General features: G+C 39.5%; 2 protein-coding genes across 5 annotated transcripts in view; one reads left to right on the forward strand and one right to left on the reverse strand.

Annotated features, from left to right (window-relative positions):
- Positions 1 to 18,994, forward strand: part of mocs1 (molybdenum cofactor synthesis 1) — a 44,999-nt gene that overhangs the window by 22,215 nt on the left and 3,790 nt on the right. For 2 of the 4 annotated variants that reach the window (XM_052153555.1, XM_052153553.1), the window contains exon 11: positions 7,414 to 7,773. The exons of the other annotated variants lie outside the window; for them this stretch is intronic. Coding sequence is in view for 1 of the 2 variants with exons in the window: in XM_052153553.1 (XP_052009513.1) it covers positions 7,414 to 7,445 (32 nt within the window). In the remaining variant the exon portion in view is untranslated. Of the gene's footprint in view, positions 1 to 7,413; positions 7,774 to 18,994 lie in introns of those variants that run through there. 4 annotated transcript variants of the gene reach the window in all.
- Positions 1 to 18,994, reverse strand: part of daam2 (dishevelled associated activator of morphogenesis 2) — a 190,111-nt gene that overhangs the window by 5,764 nt on the left and 165,353 nt on the right. Inside the window, 3 exon segments of the mRNA XM_052153546.1 lie at positions 207 to 319; positions 322 to 376; positions 15,743 to 15,874. Of these exon segments, the coding sequence (XP_052009506.1) occupies positions 207 to 319; positions 322 to 376; positions 15,743 to 15,874 (300 nt within the window).

Consider the following 18,994-nt stretch of genomic DNA (forward strand, 5'->3'; position numbering starts at 1 on the left):
CATAGAAAATAAGTTGTGTATTTTAATGTCCTAGCAGGGTGTTATATTTTGAAAGATGGCAAGCATCCCTGCAAGCTTACTTTTCTGGAATTCACTTTTGGTAAAAATTCACCATCAACTGGTGAACAAATAAGTGCATAAATATGCACATCCCAAGAGCATGAGTGTAATCTAGGTATTTGTGCTGAAGTGTTTGTGTGACGTACCATGACCTCCATGCGCACTCTCCTCTCTTCCTCCTCCTTGCGTCGCTGCATATTGTCCAGGTCCTGTCTGGCCTCGCTGAAAGACTGCAGGAAAGTGTCAAAGATTCCAAAAATTCGTCCGGCTGCATGCACCCCTCCTCTTCTCCAAAATGTTTTAAAGACTTTGAGAACTGGAGTAAAAAAGGAAGAAGAGGACAATGGCAACTTAGTGTGAATAATGACACTTAACAGCAAGGAAAGACCCATGATAATCTTCATTAAATTTTTCCCTCCCCGTTACTAGTTAATCACTATGTCAAATCTATAATGTATTAGGTCACACTTTACTTTATGACCATGTGTCTTCTCTTATCGTGTTGCCTGGTTCATGGATACGGAGAGACAAATATGAATTATCTGTACTGTGAGGGACTAAACTAATCGCCCTTGAGTCATAAGCTTGCATTGATTCTTCTTGGTGGTTTGGAGAAAATATTCCAATTTTGTTTCAATCTTCACTTAACAAGTGATTGCTTGAGCTACATACTGTAATTAAATTGTAGACAGATGCTGTAGCTGAACTTTTGTGGGGAACTAAATGTACGTATATGCTCAAAATGGCCATCCACTTTAAGTGTGGTTTGGTGTAATGAGGTGTCAAAACCTCTTGAAGTAAGGGATTCTATTTGGATAAGATCCCTGCTCCAAAAGTAAAAAGCCATTTTAAGACCTGGCTGCCAAGAAAGCCTATACTAGATGCAAAGCCTATACCCTTAGTTGATTTGCTGTGGATGGCTCATTTATTCTTCTCCCCTCAGCCTGCATTTTGCTTTGGTAGAGAGCTCAACAAGGCTCCAGATTCAGGGTTCAAACTCTCTTTACTGAAGAATATTTTGTGAAACTGTAACATAAAGTAGATAGGTACATTTCCTGAAGAAAATGTGAGTGGTGCTTGCCGTGGCAAAACTCGTCAAACAGCATGTTGTAACTGGAAAAGAACAAAAATTATGGTCATAAATAAACCAACCCAGAAGTCTGTACGATTTTCTGGTGCAGAAATATGTGATTTGTTACTCAGTTGCTAGGGGAAGCCCATGTGGTTGCTATGCAGTTACCAAGGTAATACAATACATGGCTCCTTTCCATCCTGAGTGAAATAAGTCAACCCGGAAGTCTGTAGTGTGTTCTGGTGCAGAGATATGTGATTTGTTACTCGGTTGCTAGGGTAACCCCATCTGGTTGCTAGGCAGTTAGCATAGTGATAGTAATGAAGTGTCCTTGCCATCCTGATTGAAATAAGTCAACCCGGAAGTCTCTATGTTTTTCTGATGCAGAGATATGTGATTTGTTACTCGGTTGCTAGGGTAACCCCATCTGGTTGCTAGGCAGTTACCATAGTGATACTAATGAAGTCTCCTTGCCATCCTGATTGAAATAAGTCAACCCGGAAGTCTCTATGTTTTTCTGATGCAGAGATATGTGATTTGTTACTCGGTTGCTAGGGTAACCCCATCTGGTTGCTAGGCAGATACCATAGTGATACTAATCAAGTGTCCTTGCCATCCTTATTGAAATAAGTCAACCCGGAAGTCTCTACGCTTTTCTGATGCAGAGATATGTGATTTGTTACTCGGTTGCTAGGGTAACCCCATCTGGTTGCTAGGCAGTTACCATAGTGATACTAATGAAGTCTCCTTGCCATCCTGATTGAAATAAGTCAACCCGGAAGTCTCTACGCTTTTCTGATGCAGAGATATGTGATTTGTTACTCGGTTGCTAGGGTAACCCCATCTGGTTGCTAGGCAGTTAACATAGTGATACTTATCAAGTCTCCTTGCCATCCTGATTGAAATAAATCAACCCAGAAGTCTCTCTGATTTTCTGGTGCAGAGATATAGTTACTGCTAAACGGTTGCTAGGGTACTCTGTGTAGTTGCTAGGGAGTGGCTTGGCAGCTGCCAATCATGAATCTCCAAAGGCTGGTTGTCAGTATGAATGATATAAACCAACTCCCATGCCTCTGTGACATTCAGAATGGAAGATATCCCTCTATGGATTTTGGTTGTTAAGGTGCTCGACAATGGTTGCTAGGGAGGGGCTAGGAAGTGTTGAAGTGATGCATGATTGGCTGTTTGCTGTCCCGAGTCAAACGAGACCACCCTTGTGTTTCTATGACACTTCTATCCGGAGATATCCCTTTGATCTTTTTCAATAGAAGTGTATGGGACTTGTTGCTAAGGTGCTCTTAATGGTTGCTAGGGCGTGGCTTGATAGCTTCACAATGATCCAGAGAGACTGATTGGTTGTCTGAGTAAAATGAGCCCACCCCCTCGTCTCTATGACACTGTGATCCAGAGCTATGTTCAATACAAATCCCTATGCCTTTTCATTTCATGGGCCGTCCTACACCATTATAAGTCAATTGGGGCATTTTTGGGCAGCTCCTGCCCCCAGGGGTGCAACTTTTACCCCATATTGAGGTATGCTCTTACAGAGCCTGCCAGCCTCTTCAAATGTGGCAAATCACACGTTTCTACTGAAATCCTCGCTTGGAGCTGTGACGCGTCAAAGTTTGTCTCAATGTTAAGTCTATGGGATTTTTCGGCCGCTTTTTTGCCCCTGGGGCAAATACCGTACTCCGATCGCTTATAAAAGTCATAGCACATGTGTCCTCAATAGGCCGTTCGATTTGACACCTCATTCGTGGGTCTACGCCAAACGGTGCGGGACGAGTTAGGTGCCGAAGTTTTGTTAAGAGATATAAAAATAAAAATAAAAATAAAAATAAAAAGTATAACTAGATGGGTACATTTCCTGAAGAAAATGTGAGTGGTGCTTGCCGTGGCAAAACTCGTCAAACAGCATGTTGTAACTGGAAAAGAAAAAAAATTATGGTCATAAATAAATCAGCCCAGAAGTCTGTACGATTTTCTGGTGCAGAAATATGTGATTTTTTACTCGGTTGCTAGGGTAAGCCCATGTGGTTGCTATGCAGTTACCAAGGTAATACAATACATGGCTCCTTTCCATCCTGAGTGAAATAAGTCAACCCGGAAGTCTGTAGTGTTTTCTGGTGCAGAGATATGTGATTTGTTACTCGGTTGCTAGGGTAACCCCATCTGGTTGCTAGGCAGTTACCATATTGATACTAATGAAGTGTCCTTGCCATCCTGGTTGAAATAAATCAACCCAGAAGTCTGTACTGTTTTCTGGTGCCGAGATATGTGATTTGTTTCTCGGTTGCTAGGGTAACCCCATCTGGTTGCTAGGCAGTTACCATAGTGATAGTAATCAAGTGTCCTTGCGATGCTGAGTGAAATAAATCAACCCGGAAGTCTGTACTCTTTTCTGGTGCCGAGATATGTGATTTGTTTCTCGGTTGCTAGGGTAACCCCATCTGGTTGCTAGGCAGTTACCATAGTGATAGTAATCAAGTGTCCTTGCGATCCTGAGTGAAATAAATCAACCCGGAAGTCAGTACTATTTTGTGGTGCAGAGATATGTGATTTGTTACTCGGTTGCTAGGGTAACCCCATCTGGTTGCTAGGCAGTTACCATAGTGATAGTAATCAAGTGTCCTTGCGATGCTGAGTGAAATAAATCAACCCGGAAGTCTGTACTGTTTTCTGGTGCCGAGATATGTGATTTGTTTCTCGGTTGCTAGGGTAACCCCATCTGGTTGCTAGGCAGTTACCATAGTGATAGTAATCAAGTGTCCTTGCCATCCTGATTGAAATAAATCAACCCGGAAGTCTGTACTCTTTTCTGGTGCCGAGATATGTGATTTGTTTCTCGGTTGCTAGGGTAACCCCATCTGGTTGCTAGGCAGTTAACATAGTGATAGTAATCAAGTGTCCTTGCCATCCTGATTGAAATAAATCAACCCGGAAGTCTGTACTCTTTTCTGGTGCCGAGATATGTGATTTGTTTCTCGGTTGCTAGGGTAACCCCATCTGGTTGCTAGGCAGTTACCATAGTGATAGTAATCAAGTGTCCTTGCCATCCTGATTGAAATAAATCAACCCGGAAGTCTGTACTCTTTTCTGGTGCCGAGATATGTGATTTGTTTCTCGGTTGCTAGGGTAACCCCATCTGGTTGCTAGGCAGTTAACATAGTGATACTTATCAAGTCTCCTTGCCATCCTGATTGAAATAAGTCAACCCGGAAGTCTCTATGTTTTTGTGATGCAGAGATATGTGATTTGTTACTCGGTTGCTAGGGTAAGCCCATCTGGTTGCTAGGCAGATACCATAGTGATACTAATCAAGTGTCCTTGCCATCCTGATTGAAATAAGTCAACCCGGAAGTCTCTACGCTTTTCTGATGCAGAGATATGTGATTTGTTACTCGGTTGCTAGGGTAAGCTCATCTGGTTGCTAGGCAGTTACCATAGTGATACTAATGAAGTGTCCTTGCCATCCTGATTGAAATAAGTCAACCCGGAAGTCTCTATGTTTTTGTGATGCAGAGATATGTGATTTGTTACTCGGTTGCTAGGGTAAGCCCATCTGGTTGCTAGGCAGTTACCATAGTGATACTAATGAAGTGTCCTTTCCATCCTGATTGAAATAAGTCAACCCGGAAGTCTCTACGTTTTTCTGATGCAGAGATATGTGATTTGTTACTCGGTTGCTAGGGTAACCCCATCTGGTTGCTAGGCAGTTACCATAGTGATACTAATCAAGTCTCCTTGCCATCCTGATTGAAATAAATCAACCCAGAAGTCTCTCTGATTTTGTGGTGCAGAGATATAGTTACTGCTAAACGGTTGCTAGGGTACTCTGTTTAGTTGCTAGGGAGTGGCTTGGCAGCTGCCAATCATGAATCTCCAAAGGCTGCTTGTCAGTATGAATGATATAAACCAACTCCCATGCCTCTGTGACATTCAGAATGGAAGATATCCCTCTATGGATTTTGGTTGTTAAGGTGCTCGACAATGGTTGCTAGGGAGGGGCTAGGAAGTGTTGATTTGATGCATGATTGGCTGTTTGCTGTCCCGAGTCAAACGAGACCACCCTTGTGTTTCTATGACACTTCTATCCGGAGATATCCCTTTGATCTGTTTCAATAGAAGTCTATGGGACTTGTTGCTAAGGTGCTCTTAATGGTTGCTAGGGCGTGGCTTGATAGCTTCACAATGATCCTGAGAGACTGATTGGTCGTCTGAGTAAAATGAGCCCACCCCCTGGTCTCTATGACACTGTGATCCAGAGCTATGTTCAATACAAATCCCTATGCCTTTTCATTTCATGGGCCGTCCTACACCATTATAAGTCAATTGGGGCATTTTTGGGCAGCTCCTGCCCCCAGGGGTGCAACTTTTACCCCATATTGAGGTATGCTCTTACAGAGCCTGCCAGCCTCTTCAAATGTGGCAAATCACACGTTTCTGTGAAATCCTCGCTCGGAGCTGTGACGCCTCAAAGTTTGTCACAATGTTAAGTCTATGGGATTTTTCGGCCGCTTTTTTGCCCCTGGGGCAAATACCGTACTCCGATCGCTTATAAAAGTCATAGCACACGTGTCCTCAATAGGCCGTTCGATTTGACACCTCATTTGTGGGTCTACGCCAAACGGTGCGGGACGAGTTAGGTGCCGAAGTTTTGTACGGAGATAGATTAATAATAAAAAGAAGAAAAATAAAAATAAAAATAAGTATGTGAGATTACAATAGTGATGCTTTGCAAGCACCACTAATAATAAGTATGTGAGATTACAATAGTGATGCTTTTCAAGCACCACTAATTAATAAATATATTGTAAAGATCTTGTCTCTTTCATTGTTATAGTATCAGCGCACAACACAAAGCTCACAAACTGCAAAGATGCAGTTAAGTGTAAGATGCACAAGAAACAATGTATTTAAATGACCTTTACACAATTTAGAATATGGCTATGTTAAGATACATAAAGCTTTGATAATCTAGAATTGAGTTAGAATTGTTTCTAATTCAGAGACAAATGGAAAAAGATTCAAAGAGTTTCACAAAAATGAAATTAATTCACAAATAAAAAGAATGAGATTTACAAATATATTTCAGGAGTTTCACAAAAACAAAGTGAATTCACAAATATATAAAATTAGATTTGCAAATAAAAAATTATTTACAAATAAAAATGTTCTCACAAACAACTCTGTCCAGCCTTCATTTGTGAATCGTGCACATTTATTAGTGGCTCTGCATTTGTGGATGGCAGCTCACATTTGTGAATTCTGAAACATTTCTGAAACATTTCCACCCATCGTCTACTTAAGTCAATCAGATAATGGCAACATTACTCACACCAATCGTAGCACGTTCTATCTTCAATCAATCACACTTCGTTTTACTATCAATATACATTATATATATGTATGTATATATGTATATATATATATATATATATATATATATATATATATATATATATATATATATATATATATGTGGTGAAGTGGCGCTTTAAGCATGACTCCGCCCCATGTATATTCACAGGACCTTATTTAGAGTATATAAAGGGCATCACCAGAGTTGCGGGATATTGCATCATCATTGTGTCACCTGGGCGTCATGGTTGCCGGTGCTCGACAGCTCTGTGTGTGAGCTGGTGTCTGTTCAGAGGTACTGATCATACCGCTCGAGAGGGTGTTTCATCTGCATCACTGCTGTAGTTCCAGTTTAGATCGCACGTACAACACGGCGTGCTGTGAGTGACTGCTGCTCTTCTGTTTGTAAATGTATGAGAGAATGGTCTGCCGGATATTTGAACGGAAGTCCCGCTGATCGGCCGTGAAAGTGGCCGTTTGATCGCAACTTTGATTAGCTTTGATGCTGCGGTTTTGCTTCGGGGTGTTTTGCTTATGGCTGTTTTGATTACGTCTGTTGTGCTCGCTGCTGTTTGTTTTTCTTATTGTAATATTTGGTTTATATTTGGAGAGTAATTGATTATTCGTTTTTTTGTTCTTTTGCTTTTGTTTTGGTGACCGTATATTCTTTTCGTGTGTTTATTTTGTGTTAATTGTTTATTGCTGGCAACATTAACAATTAATGCCGTTGGTTTTGTAAATTTCTGCATCAATTGATTTTGCTTTCCTTGATTATTCGTTGTTTTGTTCTTTTGCTTTTATTTTGGTGACAGTACATTCTTTTCGTGTGTTCATTTTTTATTTCTGGTAACATTAACAATTAATGCCGTTGGTTTTGTACATTTTCTGCATCAATTGATTTTGCTTTCGTTCTTTTCTAGGAGTCGGGGTGACCCAAAAGCGGGCAGGCTAGCCATCCTGTGCATGGTGAATGGAAACTTCTTTTAAGAGTGCGGTGTAGGTTCTTGCAGTGGATTTCACTGGAGTTTGTGTGTGCTTTGGATGTGTTGGGCACGGTGTACTTATTGCGGGCTGATTCGAAGTCCACTGCTCAGCCTGCCCAGCCAATGGTGCACCCCCGCTCTGTGGCGAGAGCCTGCATTTGTTTCCTGGTTGGACCTAGTTGCTCACATACAAATCAGCTCAAATATAAATCAGTGGCCTTGCCTTCTATATCAGCTGTGTTACTGACCATTGTGGTATTTTAAACTATTTATGATCATTGAATAAAGAGAAATGTTCCGGTACGTATCCACGCCTCAGTGTTTTGTGATTGTGGGAAGGAGAACGAACTGGTGTGCCCTTTTACGGGTATTTCCCCAGCTGGTTAAATGCTGGGGTGGCGTAGTCGTTATATATTAGAGCTCTGTATTGCAGAGCGTAGCCCCTCTATATACATAAGCACATATATATATATATATATATATATATATATATATATATATATATATATCACACAGGTGAAACTCGAAAAATTAGAATATCGTGCAAAAGTTCATTAATTTCAGTAATTCAACTTAAAAGGTGAAACTAATATATTATATAGACTCATTTCAAGCCTTTATTTGATATAATTTTGATGATTATGACTTACAGCTTATGAAAACCCCAAATTCAGAATCTCAGAAAATTAGAATATTACATGAAATCAATAAAAAAAGGATTTTAAATACAGAAATGTCGGCCCTCTGAAAAGTATAATCATGCATATGTACTCAGTACTTGGTTTGGGCCCCTTTTGCATTAATTACTGCCTCAATGCGGCGTGGCATGGATGCTATCAGCCTGTGGCACTGCTGAGGTGTTATGGAAGACCAAGATGCTTCAATAGCGGCCTTCAGCTCTTCTGCATTGTTTGGTCTCATGTCTCTCATCTTTCTCTTAGCAATGCCCCATAGATTCTCTATGGGGTTCAGGTCAGGCGAGTTTGCTGGCCAATCAAGCACAGTAATACCATGGTCATTGAACCAGGTTTTGGTACTTTTGGCAGTGTGGGCAGGTGCCAAGTCCTGCTGGAAAATGAAGTCAGCATCTCCATAAAGCTTGTCTGCTGAAGGAAGCATGAAGTGCTCTAAAATGTCCCGGTAGATGGCTGCGTTGACTCTGGACTTAATAAAGCACAGTGGACCAACACCAGCCGATGACATGGCTCCCCAAACCAACACAGACTGTGGAAACTTCACACTGGACTTCAAGCATCTTGGATTGTGTGCCTCTCCATTCTTCCTCCAGACTCTGGGACCTTGGTTTCCAAATGAGATGTAAAATTTGCTCTCATCAGAAAAGAGGACTTTGGACCACTGAGCAACAGACCAGTTCTTTTTTTCTTTAGCCCAGGTAAGACGTTTGACATTTCAAGCCCATGTCCAGGACCCGTCTGTGTGTGGTGGCTCTTGATGCAGTAACTCCAGCCTCAGTCCACTCCTTGTGAAGCTCCCCACACATTTGAATGGCCTTTTCCTGACAATCCTCTCCAGGCTACGGTCATCCCTGCTGCTTGTGCACCTTTTTCTTCCACACTTTTCCCTTCCACTTAACTTTCTATTAATGTGCTTTGATACAGCACTTTGAGAACATCCAACTTCTTTTGCAATTACCTTTTGAGGCTTTCCCTCCTTGTGGAGGGTGTCAATGATGGTTTTCTGCACAACTGTCAGGTCAGCAGTCTTCCCCATGATTGTGAATTCAACTGAACCAGACTGAGAGACCATTTAAAGGCTCAGGAACCCTTTGCAGGTGTTTAGCTGATTAGAGTGTGTCACTTTGAGCCTACAATACTGAACCTTTTCACAATATTCTAATTTTCTGAGATTCTGAATTTGGGGTTTTCATAAGCTGTAAGCCATAATCATCAAAATTATATCAAATAAAGGCTTGAAATATCTTACTTTGCTTGTAATGAGTCTATATAATATATTAGTTTCACCTTTTAAGTTGAATTACTGAAATTAATGAACTTTTGCACGATATTCTAATTTTTCGAGTTTCACCTGTATATATATATATATATATATATATATATATATATATATATATATATATATATATATATACACTCACCTAAAGGATTATTAGGAACACCATACTAATACTGTGTTTGACCCCCCTTTCGCCTTCAGAACTGCCTTAATTCTACGTGGCATTGATTCAACAAGGTGCTGAAAGCATTCTTTAGAAATGTTGGCCCATATTGATAGGATAGCATCTTGCAGTTGATGGAGATTTGTAGGATGCACATCCAGGGCACGAAGCTCCCATTCCACCACATCCCAAAGATGCTCTATTGGGTTGAGATCTGGTGACCGTGGGGGCCATTTTAGTACAGTGAACTCATTGTCATGTTCAAGAAACCAATTTGAAATGATTCGAGCTTTGTGACATGGTGCATTATCCTGCTGGAAGTAGCCATCAGAGGATGGGTACATGGTGGCCATAAAGGGATGGACATGGTCAGAAACAATGCTCAGGCAGGCCGTGGCATTTAAACGATGCCCAATTGGCACTAAGGGGCCTAAAGTGTGCCAAGAAAACATCCCCCACACCATTACACCACCACCACCAGCCTGCACAGTGGTAACAAGGCATGATGGATCCATGTTCTCATTCTGTTTACGCCAAATTCTGACTCTACCATCTGAATGTCTCAACAGAAATCGAGACTCATCAGACCAGGCAACATTTTTGCAGTCTTCAACTGTCCAATTTTGGTGAGCTCTTGCAAACTGTAGCCTCTTTTTCCTATTTGTAGTGGAGATGAGTGGTACCTGGTGGGGTCTTCTGCTGTTGTAGCCCATCCGCCTCAAGGTTGTGCGTGTTGTGGCTTCACAAATGCTTTGCTGCATACCTCGGTTGTAACGAGTGGTTATTTTAGGCAAAGTTGCTCTTTTATCAGCTTGAATCAGTCTGCCCATTCTCCTCTGACCTTTGACTCTAGCATCAACAAGGCATTTTCGCCCACAGGACTGCCGCATACTGGATGTTTTTCCCTTTTCACACCATTCTTTGTAAACCCTAGAAATGGTTGTGCGTGAAAATCCCAGTAATTGAGCAGATTGTGAAATACTCAGACCGGCCCGTCTGGCACCAACAACCATGCCACGCTCAAAATTGCTTAAATCACCTTTCTTCCCATTCTGACATTCAGTTTGGAGTTCAGGAGATTGTCTTGACCAGGACCACACCCCTAAATGCATTGAAGCAACTGCCATGTGATTGGTTGATTAGATAATTGCATTAATGAGAAATTTAACAGGTGTTCCTAATAATCCTTTAGGTGAGTGTATATATATATATATATATATATATATATATACATGTGTGTGTGTGTGTGTGTATATATATATATATACACACACATACATACACAGATGCACATAGGTAGTGCAAATTTAAATACAAATCGGTTATAAACAGTGCAAGGGAATGTAATGGCAGAAGAGGTAGGATGTGTTTAATAAATATAAAATGACTAAACTGTCAATTGCACATAATTATTGCTCAGTGGGGCAGTTTTAACTGTTTATGAGATGGATATCCTGAGGGAAAAAACTGTTCCTGTGCCTAATGGTTCTGGTGCTCAGAACTCTGAAGCGTTGGCCAGAAGGCAACAGTTCAAAAGGGTAGTGGGCAGGGTGAGTGGGGCCAGAGTGATTTTTCCAGCCTTTTTCCTCACTCTGGAAGTGTACAGTTCTTTAAGGGAGGGCAGCCAATAATTCTCTCAGCAGTCCGAACTGTGCTTTGTAGTCTTCTGATATCCGATTTCATAGCTGAACCAAACCAGATAGTTATTGAAGTGCAGAGGACAGACTCAATGACTGCTGTGTTGAACTGTATCAGCAGCGCCTGTGGCAGGTTGAACTTCCTCAACTGGCGAAGGAAGTACAACCTCTGCTGGGCCTTTTTCACAATGGAGTCAATGTGGGTCTCCAACGTCAGGTCCTGTGAGATGGTAGTGCCCAGGAACCTGAATGACTCCACTGCTGCTACAGTGCTTTTTAGAATGATGAGGGAGGTCAATGTTGGGTGTTCCTCCTAAAGCCCACATTCATCTCCACCGTTTTGAGCGTGTTCAGCTCCAGGTTGTTTTGACTGCATCAGACAGCCAGCTGCTTAACCTCCCTTCTGTATGCAGACTCATCGTCATCTTGGATGAGGCCAATGACAGTGGTGTCATCTGCAAACTTCAGGAGCTTGACATAGGGGTCCTTGGCAATGCAGGCATTTGTGTATTGGGAGAAGAGTAGTGGGGAGAGCACACATCACTGGGGGTGCTGATTGTACAGGTGCTGGAAATGAATTTCCCCTGTCTCACAAGCTGCTGCATGTCTGTCAGAAAGCTGGTAATGCACTGACAGATAGACGTGGGAACAGAGTTTTGTGAAACTCCTTACATTTATTTGTGGATCTCATTCAATTGATTTGACTCCATTCCAATTCTAACTCCATAATCTAGCATCAAGATTATATTCCTCAAATGTAAACATGTAACTTGGAAACCGTTTTAAAACAAATACATAACTTGTCAAAATTCACATATTCTCAAATAATCATATGAATAAAGCATTTAAACTAACAGAGTATGATTTCTCAAGGGCAAAAACAAGCAAGATGAACATGAATACACATCTGAGCACTTCCTTAATGTGGTCTGACAGACAAAATGGCTACTATACTGATAAATGTGGTCGAATTCTTAGAGTGGCCACTAGGAGTCAGTATTGACAAAATAAACTGTACCATAGCTAGGGTCAGAATATTTATAGTGATCCTGCCTGGCATCTCTTTTAATGTGATTTTGGCCAGGTTCATTGTTCTTTGTGTCCTCAGCTCAATGAAGGGTCTAAGGATCTTAAAAGAAGCAATTCTATTCCAAGAGAAGGAAAAAAAAATTATCTGTGTATCTGAAACTCTGAAGACTTGCTATTATATTCAGAGGTGAGTGTAAGTACTTAGGTAGTTGTGTCGTAGGCGTGTTAATGAACTTGCAGTACACTTAAAGGGATAGTTCAACCAAAAATGTAAATTCTCTCATGATTTACTTAACCTCCTGGCATCCCAGATGTGAATACTTTCTTCTGCAGAACACAAATTAAGATTTTTAAAAGAATATTTTAGCTCTGTATGTCCTCACTGTGGAAGTGAATAGGTGCCAAATTTTGAAGCTACAAAATCCACATAAAGGGAGCTTAAAAGTAATACACACGACTCCAGTGGTTAAATCCATGTGTTATACGATATGATAGGTGTCGGTGAGAAACAAAATTTTGGCACCCATTCACTTGCATTGTATGGGCCTATGGAGCTGAGATATTCTTTTAAAAATCCTCATTTAAGTTCAGCAGATGAAAGAAAGTCATACACATATGGGGTGTCATAATGGTGAGTAAATGATGAGAGAATTTTCATTTTTGGGTGAATTATTCCTTTAATAAAGGGACAGCAATCTGGGGTTAAATGACTTGTTAAAGAACTCAAGCTGGTCAACTAGTTTGAGCTTTTTTTGGAACATGGTTAACGGGCTCAATCAAGATGACCTACAAGATCTAATCAGATTATCAAAGTAAGGGCATAATGGTGATAGTTTAAGGTTAGGTCCATGTCCTTCGGCCCATGCCTTTCTGATTACCAGCCCCTGAGCTTTAGCCATTATGCCACACTACACCATGTTGCTGTAGATCAGCAATCACCAATTAGCCAACCTCGGTCTGGACCTCGGATTGGTTCCATTAGGACCATGAAACATGACAACGAGAGCCAGAGGCAGACTGGCCATATTGAGCACCGGGTGTTTTCCCAGTGGTCCGCTGGGTAATTTGTGCCAGCCCTCTGCTGCGCAAGTACTGGCCCATCCTACAGGCGAGATAGGCGGCCACCCTAGGCTCCAGTATGCTCGTGCAGACCTCTTAAAGGGAAAATTTCATAAACTCTGCCAGACAAGACAATTCAATGGCTTTTATTTTTAAATTACGTACACATCGGCGCACATATCAATATGAGTGCATCTTATACATATTTTAAGTATAAGATGAACTCAGTTGGCAAACAGTAAAGCTATGAGCAGCACATAGTCATTTGCATAATTTATTCATACCGCAAAGCATTTCTGGGATATGAAGCATGGCTGGCTGAATAATGCTCACGCCTGATAAATAAGTCATGAAAGATATTACTTTGTAGCTATTTGAGTCTTTGAGGGTTACTTTGTTTAAAGATTAGCAGAAACAGTGCTTATCAAAGCATTGGGCTTTTCACTTTTTCTCAAGAATAATCTGGGTAAGGAATTAAAACAGATATAAAGATGCAACAAATTCACAGAGTGAAAATATTTATGTGCAAAATATCTGCAAAGAGCTACACTTTAAAAGGTTTGTTTATTTATTTATTTATTTGTACATATATTTATAAGTGTTGACAATTTTTGCACTGATGAGGCCCATTTGTCATGACTAGCAGTCAATAGAAATCTTTTCAACACAAAAATGTGAAATTAAGCCAGAAAATTATATAAATGAGCTGGTGTGTTATGGTGTGGTGTGTTGCAGGCTGGGTTTGGTGGACCGCTCTTGGCCAGAAAGTCAAGGGCCACTTTTTTAGTCCTAGTCCGCCCCTGATGAGAGCCCCCTCTGTTTCTACACTAGAATGCAGTGGTACAGTGCAAAAACAACAGAGCCTTAGTTTACAAAACAAGCGCTTAGGGGCTTAGATATGGCTAGGCTTGCAGGGCTCCCATGCATTAATGGGAGAAGAGAATTGCTGATGCATTTATTTTATAGACCGTAGACTGTAACACGGTAGAAGTTCTCTCAGAGCCCAATAATTTGGCTTTGTCTCTGGGCCCCAAATGTCCTCATGATGTATATGGGACAAAGCAGCCATTTTAAAGAGACTTTGACTATTTAGGATATATTATATGATTCTTTTACAAAGTACCATTGCTGCCAGTTTGGTACAATAAGTATTTCAGAAAATGCTAATTGTTTATTTCAGGGCATAAGTATATAAGCCATACTGTCTACTGTGCACACCATGTATGTTTGCCCAGACATTTGCTGGTGAGGAAAAGTAGAGACCGGACCTCTTGGAACTTGAATACTCCTCCTGTAGGCGAATCACAAGCCATGCAAAGACCTAATGGTGTCCTGGACATCTGGTGGGTTCACTAAACTTGTCCCTGTTTCTCAACTGGTGTTTAGTTTAATTTTGGCTCACTTCAGGGGACAGAAGTGTTTACAGGAAAATTTGTCTGACCCTTGGAGGATGGCAGCGAGAGGTAGATCTGTCAGGAGAGCACAGGGATACTTTTGTTTTCCCATAGCTCACAGAGCTTCAGGGCCAGGCATTTCCCATGAAGTCCATCCGAACAGTCCTTTCTTTCCTACGATTAAGCTAAAGAAATGTAGTACTACGGTGGACAGGGGATACAGTGGTGGCTCTGTGATATGTAATGGAGCGTGGGGCTCCCTGGGTGAAGACTGTCATCCTGCTTTGTGACAATTTCCACCTTCACAAAATAAAAAACGGCAACACACACACACTTACAAAATGTATTCCCAATGTCTTTCACAATTCTTCTCTTTCATGTATTTGAAAGATGTGGACATACCGTAGCGGGGGTGGGGGTGAGACCAAGCCACGTTTGAAAAGAAATAAATCTCTTCAAACCCCAGAGCAATTTAGGGCCAGCTGCCGGGATTTCCCGGGATGTTTAAGTCATCATGCAGAGCCAGGAAGGACACACAAAGCCTTCTCTTTTCTCTCTCACTCCCTTTTCCTTCATCCTTCCAAGATGTCGGGTCCAGTTCATGCGCAGGGTTGGCAGGGCTGTAAATGCTGGAGAAAGGGGGGCGGGCCTGCTGGATTCCTCCAGAGAGGGCCCATCCTTTCAGAGTTCTCTGGAAAAGCCCAGCTCCACTCCACAGTTCACAACCCACAAAATACTGTGACCTGCTCAAAGACCCCTGCTCCACACTCAAAAATAACTCTGAGCTCATTACAGAGAAAACTTTTTCAGCCTTAGGAAGCTGGGCATTTTTCTTTCTCTGCCTGGGAACTCGTTTGTGCAACTGTATCTGGCTAAGTTAGAAGTCTCATTAATGAAAGTGTAACCAAGATGAGAAATGAATGTGCTGATACTGTTATTAGATTTGATAATTAAATATGGAGATTAAAAAGTGAGGGAATGATTTTGACTTTATAATTAAGAGGGGTTACCTTGTCCTTGGCTTCATTAAGTAGATCCTCGAGTTCAGAGAAGCTGAAGCTAGCGACTGTGATAAAGTCACTGACCACCGGGACAAATTTGTCTCCCCGATCATGTGCTCGGCTCTGCTGGTACCGTAATTCCTGATGTAAAAAAAACAAAGATCTAATTTAAATGGAATTGTTTTAGAAATAATCCTATTAGTGCTTGCAATGCAGCACTGTATTGACATTCCTAATACACCCTATAATTCAATCTTTCCTAACATAATGATATTGGATGTGCCATCTATTTTGGGTTTTTATAAATGTTTACAATTTTCAATCAAATTTTATATTCAATCGCCCATTGACTCACATCTGCCATTGACTTATTGAATGTTCGGTATTAAAAATCTAACCACCAGTGCTGATGTCATCTTAATATATGCATAATGAATTGCAAATGGTCTTATCATTCTTGTGTCTATTTACCCATCTATAGCCACCTTTACACTGCAAAGACAGATTGTCACACACAAAGCTCAAGATTACTATGGTAAGGAGTGAATACAACCCTTCTTTATTTCATGGACTCGAGATGAACATACAGTATTTTATAAAAAGAACAAATACATCTTATTATTGCATTTTTTTATTTTTTTTTTTTTTTTTTTTTTGCATACAGTATTCCAAGTGCTCACTATTTAATTAATCATTAGTAGGCTTTTTTATGCTTTTTATTTTTTTACTATAGACAATATACAAATTGTACATAAAAAAAAAAAAAAACACAATGTTATTTTGAATAACCATATCAAATAACCATTCACAACTTATTTGATAAATAACATGTGTAATTCATTAATTTACATGTTATATTTTATTTCAAATAAAGTGGAAAGAAAGTTAAGGCATCACCTCCTTTTTTTAAATATTATACGAGACAGGGCATCATACCTCGTATTTTAACTCATTCTTTTCAAAAATCAAGAATCTGAAGGAAACAATCTATCTAAATTAATTTATTTTATTTTTAAGCAAATCCCATTTATGTTCACATTCCAGACTTTTATTATGAATTATAAATATTATTCGGTATATTTCCAAAATTGTTTCTCTCCATATTTGAAATTGTGGGGGTTCTGGATTAAGTGTGGTTTAATTTTTGTAATCTGTTTCAAAGCTGCTATTTTGATAACCCTAAATATATTTTGTTTAGTTTTATTTCTTAAGGACAATGGCATTTCACCCAAAATAAGGTTTTCTAGATGGATTCTATTGTGCTGTTTAATAATAAATTAACCTGTCTAATCACTTCATTCCAATAAGTTGTCAATTTAGCACTCATGTAGAATTTGACTGTAATGAGAATTTTTTCTCCACAATTTATCCAACAATCCCCTTTTACCATGCTATTATATTTACTTTGAATAACAGGTGTTATAAAAAATCTGTATTTGATGTTCCAAGCATATTCCATCCAAACGCTGGATTGAGTAGTCCTAGTCTTGCTGATTCATTTTAATTTTTAATTCATCCTCCCACCTACATATAATTTTATTCACAGTGTCCTGTATATCTCTTTCAAGTGCACTCTTTAAAATTCCTAAAAATGTTATTGTATTATTTGTATTTTATGTATCAATTCTATAATTTATGAATGGATGCATTTCCTTTATATTTCTTTTATTTTAACTTCTGTTAATAAATATCTTCTTACCTGTAAATAAAATAAATGTGAATTTGGAAGCTCATACTTTTTTGCTAGGTTTGAAAAGTATCCATTACTTCATCAATGAAAAGTTGGTGATATATTTTCATACCTCTTTCTGCCCAAAACTTAAATGTATTATCTATTCGGCATGACATCAGGATCTTTATCAATTTCTTGTAAATGAACCATATCTTTCTTAATTTTACAAAAAAAAATGTTCTAACCAAATTCAAAAAGTACTTTTAATACAAATATAATCTATTGCTTTAAATGTTTTGCTTTGTTTGGGTAGGAACAGTGATATACTAATAGGTTACCCCATTTGATACATTTCCATCTTCTGCGATTTCACTTTAGATTCTTCAATAGAGGTTGAATTTGGGCAGCTTTATAATAATTTATTACATATGGGAATTCTAGTCCTCCGAGCCTTTTTGACAACTTAAGAATTTTTTTAAATAATTTTAGATTTCCTATTATCCCATGTATATATACAAAGTAGTTTATTCCATTTTCTAAAAAAAAATACAACTTTTTGATATACTATTAACTGGCAGATTTTGATAAAGGAAAATAAACTTAGGGAGAATATTCATCTTTATAGTCTGTTATAGTTATGTAATCAATAGTAACAGACTTATTTTTTGTTGTAGTTTTTAATGATATATACAATTTTCTATTCAAATAAATACAAAAGCGTTTATATTTTAAATAAATGTAAGCTTTTAAAATTATTAAGTTTCATGGTACCTAAGCTTCAGGGCAAACTGAACGAAAACTTACCTGACTAACCAATGAAACCAGCTTCATGGTACAGGCCTAAATCCTAAACCCAGGGTTACCAACTCTCACGCATCTGGCGTGACACTCACGCATTCAGCCTCAATCTCACGGTCTCACGCTCAACAAAGAAATCTCACGCTAAATTAGACATTCTTCTGTGCTGTATTATTTTTCACTCATGTGCACTAATATTTCCGAATTACTATAAACAAGTTCAGGCTCTTAACTACTGATTGGACCACTGTGTCTAATGCCTTTCTCTGATTGTTGATTCGCTGGAAACATTTGTCGTCGTACGTTAGTGACGTCTGCTGTCTATTTATTGGCATCTTCCATAGCATCTTCACCTTCAACGCCAGGAAAACATTTAGTGGCCTGTTTGGTGTAGAATCAGCAATGGTTATCTAGGTAAGAAACATATAATTTATTAAAAGGATATACTTGCTCAACTGTATGTCATTATTCAACTTTGTCTGACAGAAAGTCGCATTACTATACTCTTAGCGAAGCAAAGAAACGGTACCGTTAACGTTTTAGGTGTAACGTTAATGAAAGCTAGTTTAGGTCAGCTAGTATGTAGCTAACGTTGTCTTTTAAATTAGAATTTGAATTTTGCTGTGGCAAACGGATGAGCACAACGGTATTATTAACACAAACGATTATAACTCCTTGTTAGATCATGAGTTTGCTGACATATTGTCGAAAGAGGACGGACAAACGTAGAGAGGAGATTGGGGAGACAACAGAATCTCACCAGCAGGTAAGCTAATTGGCTAGATGATAAA

The sequence above is a fragment of the Xyrauchen texanus genome, chromosome 22 (assembly GCF_025860055.1).
Source record: "Xyrauchen texanus isolate HMW12.3.18 chromosome 22, RBS_HiC_50CHRs, whole genome shotgun sequence".
NCBI lineage: Eukaryota > Metazoa > Chordata > Actinopteri > Cypriniformes > Catostomidae > Xyrauchen > Xyrauchen texanus.